This window comes from Cajanus cajan, chromosome 1 (assembly GCF_000230855.2).
Source record: "Cajanus cajan strain Asha chromosome 1, NIPB_CcT2T_4, whole genome shotgun sequence".
Lineage (NCBI taxonomy): Eukaryota > Viridiplantae > Streptophyta > Magnoliopsida > Fabales > Fabaceae > Cajanus > Cajanus cajan.
In genome coordinates, this window is record NC_138517.1 from 80,266,359 (window position 1) to 80,291,017 (window position 24,659).

The 24,659-nt window shown below is 27.8% G+C and overlaps 1 protein-coding gene across 1 annotated transcript; it reads right to left on the reverse strand.

Moving 5' to 3' along the window:
* Window positions 1-749: 749 nt before the first annotated feature.
* Window positions 750-2,598, reverse strand: LOC109819310 (BOI-related E3 ubiquitin-protein ligase 1). Its single transcript, XM_020385009.2, has 3 exons — window positions 2,297-2,598; window positions 1,862-2,204; window positions 750-1,377 (listed from the first exon to the last, which is right to left on the reverse strand). Exons 1-3 carry the CDS (start codon window positions 2,350-2,352, stop codon window positions 868-870), a joined length of 909 nt encoding a protein of 302 aa, XP_020240598.1. The 5' UTR covers window positions 2,353-2,598; the 3' UTR covers window positions 750-867.
* Window positions 2,599-24,659: the final 22,061 nt, after the last annotated feature.

A 24,659-nucleotide genomic window follows, 5' to 3' on the forward strand; every position in this document is an offset into this window, starting at 1 on the left:
TACTTTCCAAACACAAAACCATTCCCTCTTTTTCCTTCTCACCTTCAACACCATTCACTCCAAGGTTTACCACTTTGGGGACACAAAACCATGCATGTACCTCGCATTTATACCATTCTAAAAAAATGGTATAAATCACATGGTCCATGTTCCACTTATTATATTCAAATCAAATAAGAATATCAAAACTCTACATGCTAGTAAGACATTACACCAAAACGTATTTTGGATACCCTGAAATGATCCATATTCCACTAAAAATGTTTGAATCAAATGAGTTTGTTTGGATATAAATTAGAAACATTTTTAAGAGATTATTTATTAAGAATAAATATCCTTTTTTTAGTAGAAAAAACTCTCACATAGACCCTGGATCTTTCAAATTTAATGAAACAACAGAAAATAAAAGGTAAGTAATAAACGTGGTTGTAATTGGAAAAAAAAATAAAAAAAATACTATGTTAATACTTACATAATAAACACTTTATATTAAAATTCGATTAGACAATATTATATGAATAAAATATCATTTTCCTTAATTAATCACGATATAAGTAATACATACTTAGAAATAGTTTTTTTTTTTTTACGCGTATCGGCATTATTCTACCTCTTAGTAATCACTATTAACCCCACAATCACACCCTAGTAATTTATAAGAAAAATTACCATACTTTAAGTAACAAACTTTAAAAAGAAATTATATGAATTAAATAACAAAAAAAGAAAAGAAGAAAAGAGATAGAACATGAACAAAAGAATCATAAATTTATTTTTTTTATTTTTTCTTCTAACTATGTCTTTTTTTCTCTAATTTGTGTTGATCTAAAATCTACAATGAAACTCTATGCAAAAAAAAAGATTATACTAAGAGAGATTAACATGCACAGTGGCATCCATGCCAGAGTCACAAATGGGGCAATTCCTTACAGTGGACCCGCACATTGTGCAAAGGCAAAGATGCCTGCATGGCAGCAACAACACTACCGACTCCCTCACCCCACAGCTCCTACACAGCCTAGGCGACGCCGACGCCGCCGTGTCGTCTCCGGCGGCCTCTGCCACGTCATGGCTTCCGCAACTTGACTGAGCATCATCGGCCACCGCGGCGGCGCGCTCCTCCCCGACATGTGCCAGCACTTGTTCCAAATTGGTCCGTAGGTAGTTGGCTGTTGTTTCGTTTGTTTGTGCCAATTCCCTCCAAATTTGATTCTCCACGCACAAGCTTTTCACTCTTTCTTGAAGGGCCCAGTTTAGCTTTCCCATTCTCTCTATTTCCTCCTCTTTTTCTCTTAGCTTCTTCTCCATTGTCTCTTGGATTGCGCTTATTAACATCCTTGATTTTCGTTCTTCTAGTTCCATTCTCACTTTCTCATTCTGTTCAAATTCATAACACAACTTCGTTACAACAAAGTTCAAATATTCTAAGACTAAAGATAGATGTAATAAATTATGAACTGAAGAGAGTTTTTTTATTTATTTATATATATATATATATATATATATAGATAAATCTTGAAAATTTATTTATTTATAAGTCTATCTTTCAGTTACTCACTTTTTATATATGAAACCGGGTTTGGTGGCAGTGGCACGCATTCATGTATGTTGAAACCGTTGGATGAAAATCAGACAACTCATATGTTTTAAATTTGATTTACTAAAATAAAATATGAGTCATCAAATTTCTATCTGTCAGTTTCGAATTGCTGAATGTGTGGCTGACCGACTGCAGGAAATCCGGATCCATATAAGAACACTTTTTCTTTTTCTGTTAATTAGAAAAATTCATTTTTTTTTCCTCTAAAAAAATGAAGAGAAAAAAAATAGATATTGAAGTGAAGGGTGAAGAATTAATTACATGTTGTGCAAGGACACGATCAAATTCAGATGGTTGATTCTGGAATTGGTAGAGAAAGTCTTGGTTGTTGAGAAAAGAAGGTGATTGGGAAGAGATTTTGTTCTTCTGGTGAGCTGGGAGAGAGGTTAATTCAGTGGTGAAGTCTCTAGAACGCTTTCTTTGTAGAGGGATGTTGTAGGTGAGACCACTATCTGCCTTGTTTGGATCACACAAATTGGATTGGTAGAAAGATAAGAGAGATTCAGGCATTGTTGCTGGGAGAGGCAAAGCTGAATCCATCTGAGTATTGAACATATAATCAGAGTTCAATTGATGGTGTTGTTGATTAGATTTGATGATTTCTCTGCATAAACAACACATATATGTCAGCCAAAACATGAAAAATTAAAACCTAGGACGACAACAACAACAACAAACAAAGTGTTTTTGTGGTACCTGTTAGTGAGTAACTGAGAAGGCAAGAGATTGAAGTAAGATGCTTCAACTGCCATGGTGGTTGTTTAGGCTATGCTTATTGTGTGTGTATGTGAGTGAGAGAGAGAGAGAGATTGGCACTATATGAAGGAGAAGGAGAAGGAGAGAGCATGCAATAGATGTGGCTAAGTATTAGAGAGAGGGTGAATATGAATGAATGAATGAATGAATGAATGATTCAGGTTTAATATTTAGCATTGGTTTTTGTGGGCGTTTTTAAGAGATAGAAGAAAGAAAGTCAAACGCATCTTTCCTAGACAGAGAAAATCTCAGCATATTTTTTATGGAAGATTAGAAATTTAATATGTAAAACATGGCTTGTCAGATTTTGCTCTGTCGGATTCGCTTTAACGTATTTTCCACATTCACTCTTTTACGAATTTCGTTTCTAACTTTTCCTTTTTTTTCTTTTACCAAGCACCATATATAATAAATACTGACATGATACATGCACTAAATAATAATAAAATAATCAGAGCGCGTTATATAATAATAATTTTCACGTATTCCTAACATAGAAAATCACGATTTACGTAGTTCCCGTCTTTCCTTGACAGTTTCCTCATGTCGATATCATGTACTTGGCTGTTTCCATTGGTTTAGCAATTTTAAAACCACAAGTTTTTCATTCAAATTCTCGAGGATTCTCGTGTCCAAAACTTTTATGCCTTCCAAATTTGTTTCATACTTTTCACTTTATAAACTCCTCAATCAATGTAGTTAATTAGGTAAATTATTAGATATATACCACTTGTTTACACAACATTTTCAAATTAAATAGTATACATAAATACACCTTGTAATTTATAAATAATCTTTTTCTAAGAGAAAATGTGTCATGAAATAATATACATATATAATAGATTATAGATTATGATATGTTGATTGTATGGTATCAAATTAATGAAATAATAATTTAAATAATTTTTTAATCAAATGTAAATTTAATTAATTTAATATTATATTTAATAATATTATTAATTATTAATTAGGTCAAGTATATAAATTTTATATAATTTAAAAATTATTTAATAGTTCATCATATTACTTTATTTTAATATTTTAAAATATATATAAATATTTATTGTTAAATAATATATATATACATATATATATATATATATAAGTTCATAACGTATAAAATTATTTCACTAATTTGATATTGTCAAATTAGAATAATACATTTAATACTTTTTTTAAGAATGTAAAACCAATCTAATCAAGGACGGAGCCAAGGGGGACCTACGGGTGCCACGGCCCCCCCAACAATTTTAATTTTTTTTTATATTTTTTTTTATATGCTTTTGATACTTTAATTTTCATTTATTATAAATTATATATTATTTATTCTCGGCCCCCCAGTATTGAAATCCTGGCTCCGTCCCTGAATCTAATCATTATACTTGGCAGTATTATTTTATTACTAATTAGATTAATTATATAAAGTATATATAATTTTAAAATTATTTTTTTTCAATCATATCACTTTATTTTAATGTATAAAATTATATTAAAACTTATATAAATATTTAGTTAGATAATATATAAAAAATAGTTCATAATATATAAAATCATTTCACTAATTTAACACCATAATATCAAGTTAATATGTCATCTTTAATTATCTTTAATTTTTAATAAAGAACAAATTTAACTGACATATTTTATGATATTACTAATAAATAATTAGATCAAACATATAAAATTATATATAATTCTAAAATCATTTGACAATTTATCATATAATTCTTATTTTAACGTATATATAAAATAATATTTAAATTACATGTAAATATTTATTATTAGATAATATATTTAAAAAATTCTAAATTATTTGAAATTGATATACATGATTATTATGTAATATCATTAAATATAGTATTTGATTTGATTAAATTTGTAATATATATATATATATATATATATATATATATATAATTAATAAACATATTATTTCACTAATTTGACATGATAAGATGTATTACATATTATATATGTGTGGATATATGCGTTATATTTTGTTTTGTCAAATCAATTAAATGAAGAACATTCAAATATTTATGGCTAGTCTTTAATTTTTATCCATTTTCATTTTTTTAATATCCATTATCACTAGTCTAATATCAAGTATTAAAATATTCAATTTATAATTTTTATATCTGGTATAGCCCAATATAGTGTATTAGTTTTTTAATTTTACAATATATGCAATTGAATGTGTGCGCATTTATATAAGAAATCATGACAAATAATTATATATTTACAAATATTTTATATTATACTAATTTATATAAATGGGTCTTATAAAATATGTTTTATAAATATATTTACATATGTATATAAATTTATATGAGTGTGCATATAAATTTATTAAATTATAATTTATATATTTATTTTATAAAATCAGAATAAGTATTGTGATATTTCTTAGGGTGTTTTTCATTCGATGATATTTCTTAGTTTGAATGTACTATATAAAGTACTTCCTCTGTCTAATGAAAAATAGCGTATTTTAGGTTATTTTATACAAATAAAAAAAATAGATGAAAAAAATTAGTGACTTTATAAAATAAATCTTATAATTAATCTTACTTAATACATTTCAATGAAAAACATTAAGTCTTCGATTATGAAATCATTCAGATATATTGTAGTATATCATTCGGACATTATGATAACCAGAAGACTCCTATATATAACAATTTTCTTTAATTTTCAAAGTTTAAATTTTGATTATCCTATATGATGAATGCAACTTGATACCCAACCTTTGTTAGTTATTATAAATTAAATGTTTAAAGATCAATTAATTTAAACGCAAAATCTAACAAAAAAGCGTGAAAATATTTTTATATTTTAAACCATTGAAATGTAAACTTGTTAATAATTTTATTTTCTTCATGATTGTTTTTATCAAACTTATTCTTTAAATAAAAACTTCATAATAATTTAATTTCTTGATTCATTTTCAATTTAACACTTTACTATAATATATGTTCAACATTTTGATACTGAATCACTGATATTTAAATTATATATAAATAGTAATAATGAATAATGATTTATTTGTATTCCTAACTAAGAATCGACCCTTATTTTGATTTTTTTTCTCTTGACTGCTTCCTAACATGCCAATATGTAATCGCCATTTTGCAAGGGAAACATGTTTAAAAACACAAACTCTAGCATTGATTCTTTAAGTTTTAGTAACGCCTACATGATATAACAAGATAGAGGTGAGATGTTATAAAAAATTAGCAGATAAGACATTTGTTTTATTACAATATTTTCTACATAATGTAAGTAAATAAACCTTGTAATCTATAAGGAATTTTTTTATCGAATAAAATGTAAAGAAAATGAAATATGAATATCTAAAGAAACTGACATTTATAAAAAATAAGGGAAAGAGAACAAAAAATTATGGGTTTTAGTTTTGCAATAATTATATAAATAACAAATAATGAAATATTATTCAAGTAATATTATTACCTCTATCCTTATATTTAAGAAATAAATAAGAGTTTTATTTTGGTCTAAATTATAAGAAATATAATACTATTTTTAAATGTATTAATTGATAATTTATTTTTATATCCTTGATTATTATAAATTTAATAATGAGTTAATTATCTACTCACTTTTCAAAAAAGTTAATGCATTTATTGGACAACTAACATAACGAGTCATTCTCATTGGTTAAAAAATTATTCTTTTAACTTTTAAGTAGTTAATAAAACTACCACTTTCTCTCCAAAAAAAAATAAAACTACCACTTAAACTATTTAACTTTATGAGTATTTTTTTGAATAAAATTTTTAATTATAACATTATTAATTAAAACCAACTAATTTAATTATTTTCATTGATCTTAATAAAACAGATATTTATTTCTTATATATAAGAAAAAAATAATAGTACTTAACACTTAATTTGAACTCAAATAAACGAGTGTAATTTAGAATTCAAATTATATATATATATATATATATATATATATATATATATATATATATAAAAAAAAAGACTACTATTCATAATACAATTGATTCAAGAATACAAAAGAACACAAATGTTTTAAGATCAACTCCAATCTCAAAATCCCAAGCCTGACAATTGAGTTTTGATGATGCCTTGATTCTTCTAGGACTAAAAATTAAGCACTTTGTCTAATAGTAAAGTTAAGTGAGCCTCTCTTTCATATAAATCTTAAATAAGATTAGAGTTAAAAGACTCAATGTAAAAATGAAAATTGTTAACCACTTGAGTTAACTAGTACGATTATTTTAGTTTAATCCTTATTTTTGATAGTTTGAATTCGAGTTTAAGTCCAGGGACGGAGCCAGGATTTCAATACTGGGGGGCCGAGAATTGGAATGATCAAATGAGGCGCTACATTTTTTAAAAAAAAAAAATTCCAAAGTGATACCACATAGCAGGCCGTACCAGAAGTCCAAAAGTTGAATAAAAAAATAAATTTGGGTTATTCATTTAATTATACATATGAGTTTATATTAAAAATAGGGGGTGCCATATAGTAATATATATGTATATAAAAAAAAAATTAAAATTGTTGGGGGGACCGTGGCACCCGTAGGTCCCCCCTTGGCTCCGTCCTTGAGTTTAACTCTAAGATGTAATAACTTAGATGAGGATGAATTGATAAAAAAAAAACACGTTAAAAAATAAAAGAGTCATTACCAATATTTATTTAGAGAAACATTGAAAAAATATTTTTAAAAAGAGATCTTTAAAAACTAAATTTTGAGTTCAAAAGTCGATGAAGCGTAAGAAAAATATTAACATTCTACCATATTTGTACTAAAACGATTACGTTGAATTAAACGTGTAAAAATAAGTTTGAAAATGCTTACTTTACTTCTTGACAGGAAACAAAATTATTATTGTATTTTCAAATATACAAGCTTTTATTATTCAAAAATAGATTTTTATTAAAAAATAAATATTATTATCATTATTATTTAGGAAAAAGGAATATTACAATTAAGTTGTTATTTTTATCTTTTTAGCTCAACAAAAATAATTTCTTGTTCCCCTGTAACTCCATGTATAATGAAGGATTAGATTGACATAGTTTTTTTTTTTTTTTGTAGAAAATAATTTTTGTATGTTGAAAGATTTTGATTTTTGAGTTTTAATTTAAAAGGCTTTGTGATAACCAAATTAGAAGTGTGCAAATATCATTGACATTTTTAAGTTTTTCCATTAAATAAATTAGAAGTGCATCTAAAGTGGTTAATTCACAAATTTATCACAAACAAGAAATTGCACAATACTTGACAATTAATTTACAAATTTATCGTTACATGAACACTTAGAATAAATCGATTGTTTGAAGTGATATTTGATTTTAAAACATATAAAGCTTTTAAAATATTTTCTTGAACTTTTTGAAAGATAAAATATCGGTGAAATGGAGTTATGAAAATAGTTTATATAAAGATGTTGGAGTTATACTTCACTAAAACATATTCGTTTTTCATAAATTTTTATATACTCTCTTTGGACATCCAGATCAACATTAGTTTATAAATATTTTCTTAACCCTAAATCTCTCAGAAGAAAGAACTAAGCTTTTTTACTAAATGCCAATCGTTCTCTTGTGCATTTAATAAAATAACTTACTGTTGAGATTTCCGTTGACATTAGTTTCTGTCTTTGTTATAAATCAATTTTATTCTATTAACGGATTCAAACACGGCAAGTATACCGGTCGTGCAAGTAGTAAATTTAAATTGTATTCACAGGGACTAGTAGGTAAAATAAGTATTTATTGACTATTTGTGACTAAAGAATAATTCCAATTTTTCATAGATTATCATGCAATTCAAATAAAGGTTATGACTATTGGAATTTCAAACCTATAATATACTTTGTGTGTGTGGAAGGGATATAAATGGTATTGTGATTTTGTAAGATTGTGGTTTCAGATATCACCAAACTTCACACTAATGAATCTGTGTTCTTTTCTTACATTCATTGCATAGTCAACCCATAAGTTTACTCAAATCTAATCCCTTAGAACAAAAGCCTAGGTACATATAGTGAATATCAATTCCTTGAGTATTCAATATATATACCTGCATTACGGGTTAAGGTTTAAGACTACTAATGAGCCAAGCTCCATTCCTAGATACATTTCTCACTAGGTATTTTGTTTCAGAACTAGTTTCAAAGGCTATTTTTCAATACCCAACGGACTCTATATCAAGCAAAGGAAAATCAATCCAAAGCAAACATTAAGAATAGAAACATAACACAACAATGAATGAAACAACATATATATCATTAATAAAGTGAAGATTACAAGAGAGTTTCGTTGGTTACATCCAACCCCACAAAATAATAGGTAAAACCGCTCAAAACAATGAGGGTGAAACAAAAATAGAGATGGAAGAGAGATGGAAGAACCGAAGGAAAGACCCACACACGAAAGGTCCCAAGCACCAGGAATTCCTTCCACAGCTCCTAGAAGTCGCCCAATGTGTGAATGAGGGAATGAGCCTCGAAGATTTGATCAAATATGATCTGGGAGACAAGATAGGGTTTACATGCCCGGCGCGTTATACTTCGAGTTCGGCACAAGGTCTTCCAGAGAGGAAATTACTCTCTATCTCGAATCACGCTTGGCACGGATGCTCCTGCGCCCGACGCAATGTCTTCCAGAAAGTTTTGAATGCTATCTGTTTTGAAGAACGCCGGTGCGGATGCTCTTGCACTCAGCGCAATGCTGAAGTGCAGAGGTGATGCTCTCTGTGTTTCTCAAGCCCGGCGCGAGTAGTCTGCGCCTGACGCAATGATGTTTCTCCAGCTCCTTAGCTCTTTCAATTTCCAATCCAATGGGTCTTCAATCTCAATTCTTTAACTCAATACCTACATAAAAAATGAGGTGTATCAGGGTATTGTTATATGAGTTTTGAGTTAGCTATATCTGTACAAAAATTAAATCAAAAAAAGAACAATTATATTACAAGAGTGCATGGGATGAGTAGAATTGTTCAATAATTCCTATCTAAACATATGTATAAATGAGACTTAACACTTACATTAAGTTTTAAAATCACAAAAATAACTAATAATTCTTATTTATTCCTAAACTAACAACCATAAATATAAGAGTGTTTATTTTTTCACTTAATCAATCTATTATTTTTCTTTTTTATTTAATGTTTGTTGTAGCCTGACCCATGTCTTATTTGATGATTTTGATTGTTATTAAAAAATATTATCTTAACCTTAAACAAAAACATAAATACCTTCATGATTTTTTAATATGTAATTTTTTGTCATCCAATTTTAATTTGTATTTATTCAACAATTAAAAAATGCATTATTTGAGCAAAAATCGGACAAGATCTGCACTTTTTTATTAAAAAATAAAAATAAAAAAATTATTGTAATATTTCAAATTTTCAGCATGTTTATCGCAGTGTTTATCATAAGGATGATTATATTTTGATCTTTATACATTATTTAATTACGGTTTTATGATTTTAACAAAGAAGAGGAATAAATAATTTAAGGAGTCTCGTATTAAAAAAGTATAATTAAAAAAGACTTTATTAAATCAAATTTGTCTAGATTAATCATAGATAAAGATAATAAATATTTTATAAAAAAATAATAATTTAAATGAGATATGGGTCAAAAGTGAATGAGGGTGTGGGAAAGATGCAGTGCATGTGGTGTAAGAGTACGGTCAATAATCAATGCTGACTGCTCTCTGCTGAAGACTCGGAATGGAACAGAACAGTTCCTTAATTTTTCTATCTCGCCCTCATCAGTCAATGTTTCGTGTTCAATCTACAACTTCAATTGTTTTTCTTTTCTTGTTTAAAAATACTTGTCTTGAGAATTTGTAGTTTAACTAAGGTGGAAGCTGGATTCTGTGTTTGGAAGTAGTACAAACACCAGAAAGTAAAAAAATTATTTAAATTAATTTGTAGTTTAACTAAGGTACAATAATGATTTTAAATTATAGCTAGCTTCATGAATACATAATGTCATTAGCAAGCATTTGATTCTATTATATTTGAATTTACATAAAAAATATTAAGTTAAAAATCAAAATTAGAAAGTATATATATCATATATAGTTAATTAATTTAACTGTATTTTCATTATAAATTAAGATATAGAAATGTTTAAAAATATAAATAATATATGTATAGTTAATTTAAAGAAAATGAGGTATTTCTTAAAATAAAACAAATTAAGATACTTTATTTAAATATATAATAATTTCATATTTAAAGTAAAAACTACACAAATAAAAAAAAGTATTTGAGGTTTTTATTAATATTTCTCGTGTTGATTTTTATTTATTTATAGTTTTTCCACATTTTTTTCATCTTCGCCATTTATCATATCATGTTTGACTCAACATCAGTTAAAAAAATAAAGAAGTCTGACTAAATTTATTATTTTTGTATTATATGTTAATATTATAAGTGTATCAAAGTTATTTTTTAAGTAACAGTAAATTGGTTAGAATCGGGTATCGTTTTAAGTAAATGAAAGTTATACAAGGAGACAGATACTAATAAGAACCACAAGGAAACGGTAAGGATTTAATTAGTTGAGAAGAACGATAATTAAAATTAAAAATAATAAAAATTAATTACTTTGAAGGGATTTCTAGATCAATAAAATTAAGAGCAATAAGAAAATAACTTAATCGACGTTAATCAAGTAAGTGCATGCATGTTCATGGATTGAATTTTTAAAAAATTCAAATCGAACTAAACTGATTCGTTTTGATCAGTTAATTAATTTATTTTTTTTTATTAAAGTGAATCAGTTTAATATTTTTTTTATAAAAACATAGATCAATTTTTTTGAAATTGGATTGATTCAATATGATACAATTATCTATTATTTACTCATATATGACACTACAAGAAAAATGTAAATTTTCGACGGAAATTTTCCGACGGATATGGATCCGTCGGAAATTTCTGACGGATTTATATTTTCGTCAGAAATTTCTGAGAGAATTTTTCGTCAGAAATTTTCCGTAGAAATATAAATCCGTCAAAAATTTCTGACAGAAATTTTTTAACGGAAAATTTTGTCGGAAATTTCCGACAGAAAAGTAATTCCGTTGGAAATTTCTAATGGAAAATTTCCGATGGAATATTCTGTCAGAAATTTTCGACGGATTTATTCCGTTAGAAATTTCTGACAGAATTTTCCGTCGGAAATATTATTTTTAATTTTTATTTTTAATTTTTATTTTTAATTTCTTTTTTTTAATTTCTTATTTTTAATTTCTTATATATATTTGTAGTATTAAAAATTTTATATATCTTTTAAAGGTATAAATATATATTATAATTATTTATTACAAGTTTTTTATATCTACGATTAGTATTAAAGATGAAAATAAATTAGGTCATACTATATTTTATTATAATTTACTTGGTTTGAACTTAATTTTCTTTAAAAATATATATCTTAAGTATGACTTATTTATCTATCATAAACAATTTTTAAATGTTTGGCTAGAACTACAATCATAAAAACTTATTTTATTATAATTTAACACTATTAAAAATATAAAAATAAATATGTTAAATTTATAAAAATAAAGTTTAATTTATTTATGATATAAATATGTTTTTAATATCTAATATATATTTTTAGATGATAAATTATTTTAAAATATATCTTATAATAACAATTCTAAATGGAATATAAATCTTATGATTTTTCTTATTTTGATTTTTTAATCAATGTATACAATTTTACTATTTTGATTTTTTCAATCAACGTATATAATTGTAAGACCTACTTTCTCTCTTTCTCCTCTTTTTCTTTTTCCCCCCCCAAACCCTCAAGCTCTCTTTTTTTTCCCATTTGCGCTTCTCCTCCATTTGCTGTCTCTAGGTGGTGGTGCGGAGTAGCTTCTTGGGAGGTGCTGATCATAGAGAGCAAGAGGTAGGAGAGCTGATTTCTTATCCGAGAGCTGAGTCCCCAAGCTTGTTCTTCCTCTTTGTTCAAGCTCCCTTTCGTTCTTCTCCTTCATTCAAGTTTCCGAAGCTCGGATTTCTTCAAAGCGAGGTAAGGGAAGCTAGTCCTTGGGGTTTTGTGTGGTTGAAAATGAGTTATATGAACTCTTGTGGCTGATGATGAGTGATTATAATTGTTGTGTTGCTGGAAACTTGGGGTTCTTGGAGTGTTGAGGGTTTAAGTCAAAAACTTGGATTTTTGCTTTGATTTGTTGTTGCATGCACATAAAGTTGGTATCTTTGAACTCCTTGATGAAAATGTGGCACTTTGAACCGTTTGCATGTGAGTTTTCGGTGAAATTTTGCAGGTTTTGGAAATTTTTCGAACTTGGGAGAGTTACTGACGAGTTCGCGCTGAGCGCTGTTCGTCGCGCCGGGCGCGTGACCACCAGGAGACTCTGTTTAGGCAAGCCCGCCGGGCGCAAGGATGTGTGCGCTGGGCGAGCTTGCAAATGGGGGTCTCTGGTTGGCCCGCGCCGGGCCTGACTCGAGCTGCGCTGGGCGCGATATCAAGAGTAACATGTTTTTGGGATACTTGGATTGCGCTAGGCGCACTTTTGGACTCGCTGGGCGCGGAGGCTCCTTGGGAGTCTCTGCCAAGGGCACGCCGGGCGCAATTGTGAATTGCGTTGGGCGCGAGACCCTGATAGGTCTCTGCCTTCCCCACGCTGGGCGCGGGTTAGGCTCCGCTGGGCGCATGAGACTCCTTGAGTCTCTGCCAGACAGGCGCTAGGCGCAATTTGGAATTGCGCCAGGCGCGGGAGAGCCTTGGTGCTCTCGGGTTGAGTCGCGCTGGGCGCAACCTCGAGTGCGCCGGGCGCGCAAGGAAATGATGATCTATAGGACATTTACTGTTGAGTTGTGCCGAAATTGTTAATCAATGATGTGATATGCTGAACCAAGCGAATTTGATGAATATGTTGTGATGATTAGGGGATTAAGCTGAGATAAATATGTTAGTTGTATTAGAGGTGTATTGTTGAGCTGGAATCAATGGATTAATAAGAGAAATTATTTAGTATAGCGGCATTATAGACCGTTGGGCTGAATTGTAGAAAGTAATAATTTTGTTGAATTGCTGTGCTGTGCTGTGCTGTACTGTGCTGAGATATGCTGGGTTGGGTGATATTATAGCCGCTAAGTCGGTGCTGTTGTTAGCCACACATGTGGTGCTGATTCTAACCGCTAAGGCGGTGCTGTTGTTGCCGCTAAGTCGGTGCCGTTATAGCCACTAGAGTGGTGTTGTTGTTGCCGCTTTGCGGTGCCGTTATAGCCACTAGAGTGGTGCTGTTGTTGCTGCTAAGCAGTGCTGATATTGCCGCATTGCGGTGCTGATATTGTTGAGTGGTATAAGCTGTACAAGTGTGCTGATAACTGTATCTGTTGTTATTTATATTGCCAATTATATAATTGTATGATGAATTTTAATTTCACTAGCTTACCCTTCTGTTGTTTTCCATGTTTTTGGACTGCGATGATCATACTATGTATGGGAGCAGGGCAGGAATAGAGGTGCGTCTTGTGGTGAGGTTGGTGGACCTTGCAGCTGTTTTGCTTGGCGATGTGTTGTTTTGCTTGTGGCTACGTGGGATAGTAGCATTTGGTTGTATTTTTCTTTAGTACACTTTAACTCTAGTCAGATTGGAACCTTGTATATCTATATATTCTAGATCCTATATTCATATACTTGTTCTATCTGTCTGGTGTTTCTAGTGTGCTATGCCGGGCGTAGTGACCAGTCGGGTCGTTACAATAATAAATAAAAAACACAAAAGAGAAACATGCATGCTACAAATTTTATTTTATCAAAAAATTATTTGTTTTAATATATTACATTATATATGTGAATATTAAGATATATATATATATATATATATATATATATTATAATTAAATTTTTTTAAAAAATTAATTCATTATTAAGATTTTTTTTATCACATGAGAATTAATTTCCTTCAAAAATTTGACAGATATCAAATAAATAAACATTTTTTCTGAATCTATTATTAGAATATAATTTTATTTTTTTAAAGTATATTATTTTTTTAGATAAAAAAGTATGTATATGTCAAATAGTAGTGAGGGCAAGTGCCTCACTATTCTAAACGTGCAGCTATCCATGTATATATATGTATGTGTGTGTGTGTGTGTGTATATATATATATATATATATATATATATATATATATATATATATATATATATATATATAATATAGGGGGTTATAATTATACAGGTGTAATTTTTACTAAGTATTATGCCGCTCTATAACTTTATATTAAATGTAAATTTTATAAATCCAACCGTTAAATTGAAAGTTCATATCACTTTATACGTGTATATCAAATTTTGTTAAAATTGAACAACAACGGGAAGATAATCCAAGAGTTCATATTTTAGTGTATTTTGAAATGAATATATTACATCAATTTTATTTTATAAGAATGAAGTATAAAATCATATTGGATTAATATAAAGTTTTGTATATATAATCTATAAGAGATATGAACTTTCAATCTAACCGTTGGATTTACCAAATTCACATTTAATATAAAGTTATTGAGCGATGTAATACTTTGTAAAAGTCACATTTAATATATATATATATATATATATATATATATATATATATAATTACAATGGTATAAATTTTACTAAGTATTACACGGCTCAATAACTTTATATTAAATGTGAATTTTGTAAATTCAACTGTTAAATTGAAAATCTTTTACTCTTAAATCATATATACAAAATGTTATATTAATCGAAGATGATTTTTTATAAAACAAAATTAAATCTGTCGAAAAATTTATATTTTCAATGAGAAAATTTTTGTAGGAAAAATTATATTATTGATAGAATATTTCAGACAAATTTATATTTGTCGAAAATGTAAGAACTGGTTTTAAATTTGATATGAAAATATTATGATATAATTAGATAAGATTTTAAGTTAGTATTTTATTAATGGTTGATAATTAAAAAATAAAACATGGATAAATACATTTTTTAAATTTTATATGTTTGATTTAAGCTAACTTACAAAATAACTCTTGGTAAAGTTATTCCGCTCAATAACTCATGGTGTGTGTTGAATTTCATCGATCCAATTAATTGTTAAATTAAAAGTTATTAAATTTTACTAATAATTAATATATAAAAATTAATTAATTTTGGAATAAATTATTTGCTAATTAACAATATAATTGAAACATTAATTATTTTAAATTATTTAACTAAAATCTTATTGACAATTTATATGATCTTAATATTTTTGTATAACTAATATCTGGTTTTAAATTTTATATGAAAATATTATATATAATTAGATAAGATTTTAAGTTAGTATTTTATTAATAGTTGATAATTAGAAGAAAAAAAAAGAAGGATAAATACATTTTTTGAATTTTATATGTTTGATTTAAGGTAAATAAATATTTAAATTAATTAATAATTTATTTAAAATATTAAAATTTAATTTATAAGTATGTAATAAATAAATATTTATAATTTTATAAATTATATTATCATTATAAATTATAAAATTAAATAATTTATAATTTTAAATAAAAATAAGTAGATGTTAATTATAAAAGTAAGTACATATAAATAAAGAATAATTAAATATATTATTATTATTATTATTATTATTAATATTATTCGTAATATAAAATTATTATATATTATTATTATACTACAAATATAAGATTATATATTTGAGGATGACTTAAATGAATTAATTTGTACAAGTTATACCGACAACATACATTTCGGTAGCTTACTCATCAGAACTTCACAGTTAAGCGTGCTTGACCTGGAGTAGTACTGGGATGGGTGACATTCTGGGAAGTCTCCCAGAAATTGCACAAGTAAGGATAAAACATGCTAAACAGTGAAATATTGTGAAATAGAACCCTTGATAGGCCAAATATGAGAGTTGTTACATTAATAAATTTATTAAAATTAAAAAAAATTATAATTTTCAACAGAATTTTCTGTCGGAAAATTCCGTCGAAAAATTATTTCCGACGGATTTTTTTTTTCCGACGCCACTTTTTTCTACGGATTGAAATCCGTCAAAAATCCGTCGGAAAAAGAAAAATCCGTCGGAAATCAGTATTTTTCTTGTAGTGTGGATCAATTTTTTAAAAAATTGAATTGAATCGAACCAATCAACTTTATAAAAATGAATTAGATAATTGAATCGATTTTGTCAAGTGGATCAGTTTGAATTTTTTTTATCAAAACAGATCAGATTTTCAATTCTGATCGGATCAATTAAGATCAATTTTGAATTTTTTGCACATCCGAATGAGTCGAGGGTTTTTACGACAGTTTGGGGAGAGACAAATGTTATCAAGCTCAAGTTGCTAACTATTTTTCCATGACTTGCAATTATCATAGGATTTTCGTTGATGTTTTTCATGTAACTGATTCACTTGAAGTGTTGCACCTCATATAAGATTTCTTGCAATTGTACTAAAGGGTGCAACTCATTCATTAATTGTAAGAAGAAAATCAAATTAGGGCTTAATACTAGTGTTGTGATAGATGTTTCATTTGATCATGGTTGACGCCATGGAGTTCCATTCATACAATTGTAATTTCTACTTTGTTTTTCTATTGTTGGCATGTTACCCAAAAAAAAAATTCAATGTGTTGAGCATGAATTTTATTCTACATGGCCCATGAAATCTGAATTTGAATTAATTCATTTTTGTTCTTTTAATTGGTCTATCATATTCATCATTTTGTTTTAAATCCTAATTCATTGAAACCTTTATATCTAATTAAAAGCCCTAATTTCTTATTATGTGAATTCAAGACAGGATTGACAAAAAGGAAAGAAGAATCCTAATAGATAATGAGCATTCAATTACTATACTTAGTCTAAAGAATTGAAATGTTAAAGAATTGCTATATTCAAATTCAAAGAGCATTTTTATGCATTAAATTTTCATTCAACATACAAATCAAAGAGTTATCTCCGGGAGTGGCAATTCTTAAAAGACATTAAGAATAAGAAACATGATTAGGAAAATTAATAAAGAGACTAGATATCCATAAACACCTAAATCAAAGATTCAGGTATCTAAAAAAATTCACTCAACCTTAAATATGAAGCAAGGATTTAGCTAGATCCCTCTCTCATTTAGAATGATGATGCCTTCTCTTGAATGTTAAGAAAGTCAATTTTTAATACTTAATTAATTACTTATATGTTATTATTTTTATATATTTTAAAAGATAAACAAGTGTATCATGTCAGATGTCATCTAAATATTTAACATATTAATTTTGTATTTCTTTTTTTTTTTTTTTTTTTTTTAGGTTCGTTCCTGGAGTATCCACCGCCGACAGCAGTGACTAATCTCCTCGCTACGTTGGAGGCACCTCAAAGGGTGGGATCTCCTCGCTACGTTGGAGGCACCTCAAAGGGTGGGATAGCTGGCCCCAAGATTTAACGCGGCTGCATACACAAGGCAGGATTCGAACCCCTGACCTTGCTTAAGCGTGGATCAACCCCTACCGCTGAACCACACGCTTGGGGTTTAATTTTGTATTTTTAATGACATTATATCAAACTATCCAATAAAAAAATTGATTAACGATTTAAAATTTTACCCACTATTTTGCCATTCTCTTAATATTAATAACTAATTTGACCGACTCCTTAGAAATTTTGTGGTTTACTCTTCATCTTAATTTGAAATTCAATCCTAGTGATTCTTCAAGCAAAAAACGTTTGGCACTTATTAAAAACTAGTGCATCCATTTACGTTAATTAGCACAATTTGCTACAATTTGCTAAAATTCAATTCAGATATAGATGCCCATGTTTGGCTTTACCTAGAAATGTGCTAGGCATGAGCAGAATCTCTCAGATGTTATAAAAAGAAAGCACATATATAGCACAAACTCACTTTATAAAGTTAGATTTTTTTTAAAATTAAATAAAAGTACATGATCTTACATATGCTTATTCTCTGCCTCACTTTTTTTTAGTGATATAAAATACATTATTTGGTTAGGCCAGTTACCTCTAAACACAGCCAAGTTAAATTCACCACATTGATTTGATTTGTGTTTTCATGGTTCATGGTAACTTGTACGTAGGTTAACTACAGGGACCACTACGAAAGTGACGCAAAATATTGGTAGAATGCAAACAAAACCAATAAATTGACACTTGAACGTATACATGCTTAAAGTTAGAAAAGCTTAGAATTTAACCAACTTTTATGAAATAAGTTTAGTATAGAGTTTTCTTTTCAAGAAGCATGAAGCATGGTTGATGTTGAAAATTCCACGTCAACGTCTGCTATAAAAAAGACAATAAAATACGACATTGATTTATCCTCCTCATATGTCATTTTAAAAAATGTTCATATTTATTTGTAACTTTGAAATTCTAAAATGAAATGAATTTATTCTAGTCATATCCTTATCAAACAAATAAAAACAATAAAACGTTAAACACTAAAATAATTAAAAAGGAAATAAAATATATTCTAAAATTATAATTAATTTTAATATAAAAAATAAAGAGATCAGTTATTATTCTTAATCAATGGGTGTTAATCTTGAACAATAAATAAAAACAAAAGAGAGGAATCGTATAAATAATTAGCGATGGTATGAAAATATTTATGATGCATTTTATTTCTTTTAAAAAATGAGTAAGGTACCTTTCGAATATTTTTTACTCGTAATTTTAATAGGATACAAATCAAATCTCAAACTTCCCCATGGGAATTACTTATGCTAGTTTTTTAAGGATTGATGACTAGGAATTTAACACGTTCGAAGATTAATTAATGGGCTGTTTGCAAAACTTCCGAAAACAATATTTTTTTGTTACAGTCAAAACAGATGTTTAAATGTGGGGTACTAGTTTTAGAATATAGGGAACTTAATAACTAATTTATAAAATTTTAATAATTGTTTCTTATCGAAACCAAATTTGAAAACAAAATATTTAAAATAAATAGTTCAAAGGTAGGTTTCACAGTTTTATTTTTTTCATTTTCCTTTTGTCCCACCTTAATTAATTTATGGGTTGAAAAGTGCAAGCAATATATTCTTTTTTTAATATAGTCTCCATTATTATTTAAATTTTATTGACCCTTAGAAAATCATATATACGAAAACATAAAAATAGAAAAAGAGGCTCATATTATTTTTTGATGTAATAAATTTCATCAAATAAGAGTAAAGTGTTGGATATTTCCCACCTATAACAGACTGATTAAAAAAATCTAATGATCATTATGTAAGTTTTTTCAATTAAAAATAATTTAAAGTAATTTTTATCAAACTAGATTTAAGTTAAAAATAATAACTAAATTAAATTTATATCCTTCCACTATGTAGTTTTGATGTAAGATATTTTCAAACCTTGTATCATTCATCATTTGGAAATTTGAGATTTGAAGCTAGGATTTCCAAGCAATTAACATGCATTTGTTCCAATCTCATCTTTTGCAGCTTAACTAATCAATGTTTTAATTATAAATTAAGATTTGAAAGCAAAACTTTGAACGTGCCAAACGTCAAAGTAACAAGTATTCGTCTAAATATATAGTTTGAATGAATACGAGAGGTAGACTTGTAAAATATGTAATTAGTTGATTGCATGTGGTCGTGTAATCTCTTTCTCATCATAGTGTAAACTAATTGTCAAAAATAAGTCACCTTCATTTGCTCAATTGGTCAAACACGTACAAGAATCTATCATAATCGCAAAGTTTTAGGCGAAAAAATCTCATCAACTTACTTCTCACCATCAAAGCAACTTCATTATTCTTGTTGTGCCGTGTGTTTGTTACGACTTCTTTTCATCATTGAAAATATTGCATTACAATTATTAAAGACAAAAACACTAAAGGCATTTCTAATTTAACAACTTTTTTTTATAACAATTTAATAACTTTGTTGATATAACTATTTTCTACGAATAAAAGTGCGTTCAGATTACTGTTTAAGATGTTTGAAATGGACAACCCTATTTTCCTATTTAGAAAACTAAAACAATACTAAACTTTTATTGAGTAAACGTTTGTCCATGTTGATTAAGCATTTTTACAAACTCAATAATTCAATTAATCACCTAATATCCACTTTGTTATTTAGATCAACAATTAATTGATTTTCTAATCTAAAAAATTGAAACCTGATAAACAAAGATGGTGTTTGTGAGTTTTTAACCTTTTTCAAATATAATTTTCAAATCAAAATATACTAACAAAAAAATAATAGCTAGTTTTGATTTTTAGTTGTAAATCGTGAATATTTATTGGGACCCACTCAAAGAGTTGTCAAAATTAGCATTATGTTTCCATGTAAAATCAATGTTTTAACACCTTGGCATCTAAACAAAAGTGTATATATATATAAATTTCTTTTAATGTGGTATAAGGTTAGAGTTAGATTTTCAAGTAAGATATTTCATAGAAAAGGGCACCATTCAATTGTCATTTTCACGGAAACAAACAAGAAGCACCTCTCCCATCCCATGAATGGATTGACATCATCACACTTTCAAGTTTCAACTAACATGGAACCTACATATCATGTCCTGCCTGCAAAATTGAATGCTTTTGTAACTATTGAATAATAATTTTCAATATACTATCAAATATATATGTTGACGAGTATATGGGTTGAATAAAAAGGAACACTCACCCACCTTGTCCGAAGCCATCTAACATTTCTTCCGATTCTTAAATTCCCCCACAAGCACGCACAATGAATGAAAAGGTGTGTAGAGGATAAAAGAAAAGGAGTGGCCAACAAAAAAAAAGAGAGAACATAAATGTAGACACATGGATTCCCACATCCCACCTCTCCCCATCATCCTCCTCTACTTTCCATGCCCTCTTTTATTGCTTTGTTCCATCATCAAAATACATCATACATCCTTTCAAAACTATTTACACTTAACCTTTATCCACCTTCCAAGTAAACAATGGTATCACAACTATGAAAGAATCTTATTGTTTATTTAATAGGGAAAAAAAAATAAAGAGAGAGGGGTGGCATAAAGAGTTCATCGACTTAAAAGAAAACAACTACATAAAAGTACACTATAATACTGTGGATAATGACTCTTATATAACACCACACTAAATAGGTATAATTTATTGATCCATTTAAAATTAAAGTACTATTTGTAGACCAAATTTATGCAATTTAAAAATTAAATTTTAGTTTATTCATGTTTTTTTATCTTTTAATCTATATAATTAAAAATATCTTATTTTAGTCTCTATATATACAATTTTTTTCTTTTATATTTTATATAGTCACATAAATTTTATTTTTTAGTCTCTTTAAAAATATAATAGCAACATGAATTAAAAAGGAACAAAAATTAAAATAAAATATTTCTAATTACAAAAAATTTAAAAGTAAAGTTTATAAAATTATGAAAAATAAAAATATTTTTTTAAAAGCATAAAAAGTTCATGACTTAAAAAAATAAAGAGAACACAGTCAAATAAAGTACATTATAAGATTATAGGAAATAACCTTTTTTAAGTTTCATACCACTAAATAGATACAATCTTCTCTTATCAAATTCACCTATTTAAAACTAAAGTGATACATACAATTCAGTTGTGACTTCATATTTAATAAAGAAATTAAATCTCTAAGCAGAAATATAAAATCTTTTGTGAATTGTTTTTTATTTGTTGGTATCTGGCGGATGCTACATCTGTTACTCAATTGATTGCCCCAAGGCAAGCCAGCATCGTTCTCATGGATATCCAAAGTACAATTATTATTAAATTGCAATAGAAAATTTCTAACAGTTTGTGGGATTGAAAATTTGAAATAATTGTGTATGTGGGCGTGAGATCGATGCTTTAATTTGGGTAGCTGAAGTAATCTTGTCCATTATTAGTGACAGCTCTAAAACCTAATTGCAGAGGCAAAGTTTGGTTGCAGTTGCTTCTTACATGTGGGCTTGGAAACATAAATATGGACGTGACACAAAATGTCAAGTGTGGCCAGATTAATACAAATGTCCATTTCATCATTAACGTGGAAAGAACCCTCGTAACTTTTCCAATTGCCCATCAAATATTTAATTTAGATTTTCCCTATAGTCTGTTTTTCCGGTAACACTAACTTCTAGAAATAATGTGAATTTCGCTTTGAATTTTGTTGTTTATTGAATTTTTTCTCTCTCATTTATTCAAATTAAGGTTGCATTTACACCATGCCAACCAGTTTTGAAGATCCTAAGGTGATTCAAAAAGTTGTCAAAGTTGTAAACCGCGTACAAGAAATGATGTATAATTGTGATGTCGTCCAAAAGAGGATGAACTAGGTGAGGTGGTTTTTTCATGTGTTTGATCATAATCTGGAAGTAGATAGCTTTTGTATTCTCTTCTTTGACTCTCTTTTTTCCCTTCTAATGAAAACATTAAACAAAAATAATATCGATTTATTACCTTTAAGAATATATATATGATTTTTTTAATTATAATATTAATACGAAATATCGAATTTATCAATAATGTATAATCTTTTTGACATTAATATTATTTTTATTAATAATTGTTTTTTATTAAAAAAAATTGACTTACCATCTTTATTAAAATCTTTTCTTTTAGTTACATTTTTAATTTCCTTCTATAAGATTGAAACCTGGATCAACAAAACTTCTGTTGATAGAGGGCATGTGTATGATTTTTCTATTACATATAACCTTTATTGAATTTTTCAATGATCATGTGATCTTGTAAGATTTGGGTCTCCAATATTAAAACCTTGAAGTGGGAAACTTTAATTCAGATGTTAAAAAGCAAACCCACCTGTGCTTTTAGATAATCAAAACGACATGAAACAAATTATTAACATCATGCTATTTCTTAGGGTGAAAAAAACTAGTAGAGAGGGATCTACATTGGATCTTGTGAGCTAGCATGGACTGAAAGAGGCTATCGGACCACTTTATTTGGAGTAGATTTGAAGTGGGTGGCTAAATCATAATTAAATGGAGGCAATTGATAAAGTATTTATGCTTTTATAGCACAAAAGTAAAAGGAGAGTAGTGGGTCCCCTAAAAGCCTTCAAGTTTTGGACTTTTGATTAGTTGAGTGATTATCGACCTAATAGAAAAGGAAACCAGATCTGATTATTTTAATTGCAAAACCTGATCAAGATGAAGTGATTAACTGATGACTTGACCCCATTGTGTCTTATTAACCAACATGGCTCTTACTTTAATCAAAAGTTAATGCCATATAGTACTATTGCAAATCTTTGCTGTTTTATGTCTTCATTGCATTGGTATATGACCCAACCTGGCTAAGTTAACTTGATCACAATTAATTATATTGTTCATGTACGATTGGATGTTCATTAAAATAATAATCACAACAAGTCTGATTACATGTTTTTTTCACATATAATAACAAAACACATTAGGCTGAATGAGAAAAGTCAAGAAACCCATTTACAGAGAGAGATCGAGAGAGAAAAAAACTTTATTTTATTTTGCTGCCTCGTAAAGAAGATCAGATCCCATTAATTAATTATACCCTCGTTTTATGCATAGTTTATTCGAGAGGATTTAATAAAGGAACATGTGACCTAATAATTGTCTATATAAAAATATAAAATACCTAGTGTACTTGTGTAATGAATCTGTAAGATGTTGGAAAGAGCACTTTTCAATCGTAGATAATTAATACTAATATAACCTTCATAGCTTGTTCCTGCCACTAATCAACTCTATATTAAATGTCTATATTTTTTAAGTAACTTAAAATTGAAGTTTTAATTTTGTGTGAGAGTAAAATCATTTAGAATTGGAATCTACATATAGATAGTAACTCACCTAAGTTTCTTAGCATTCTAATTTAATTTTAATAAATGTGATTAAAAAATTTAGAAAAGAGAAAAGTTATTTAATTCTTTTTTATCTATAAAATTATATTGATAATACTGAAGTTTGAATAAGACTTTATATATGTTATTTTAAATTTTTATCATTAGACTAATTTTTAACCAAAGTATGGGAATTATTTAACAAAAGAAAAATATTGTATACTTTTTGGTATAGCCTTAATTGAGGCCCTTACTATAGGCAGGAAAATAGGAGCACTTATTTAAGAAGAAAGGACAATTTGTACCGAGAAAAAATAAAAAATAGGACGACAATGGAATCCTCTAGCTTTTATTATTCAGAGCCAGTATGTGGACACTCCATGAGAAATTATTTATAGTGCAGGACAAAGCTAAAGTCCAAAAAAGAAAAGCAAAAAAACAAAATGCTTAGT

Coding starts and splice junctions, on each gene's coding strand:
- LOC109819310 (XM_020385009.2), bottom strand. CDS start 2,352: ATGGCAGTTGAAGCATCTTACTTCAATCTCTTGCCTTCTCAGTTACTC. Junction 2,205..2,296: donor TCTCAGTTACTCACTAACAG/GTACCACAAAAA, acceptor TTGTTTATGCAG/AGAAATCATCAAATCTAATC. Junction 1,378..1,861: donor ATCGTGTCCTTGCACAACAT/GTAATTAATTCT, acceptor GAATTTGAACAG/AATGAGAAAGTGAGAATGGA.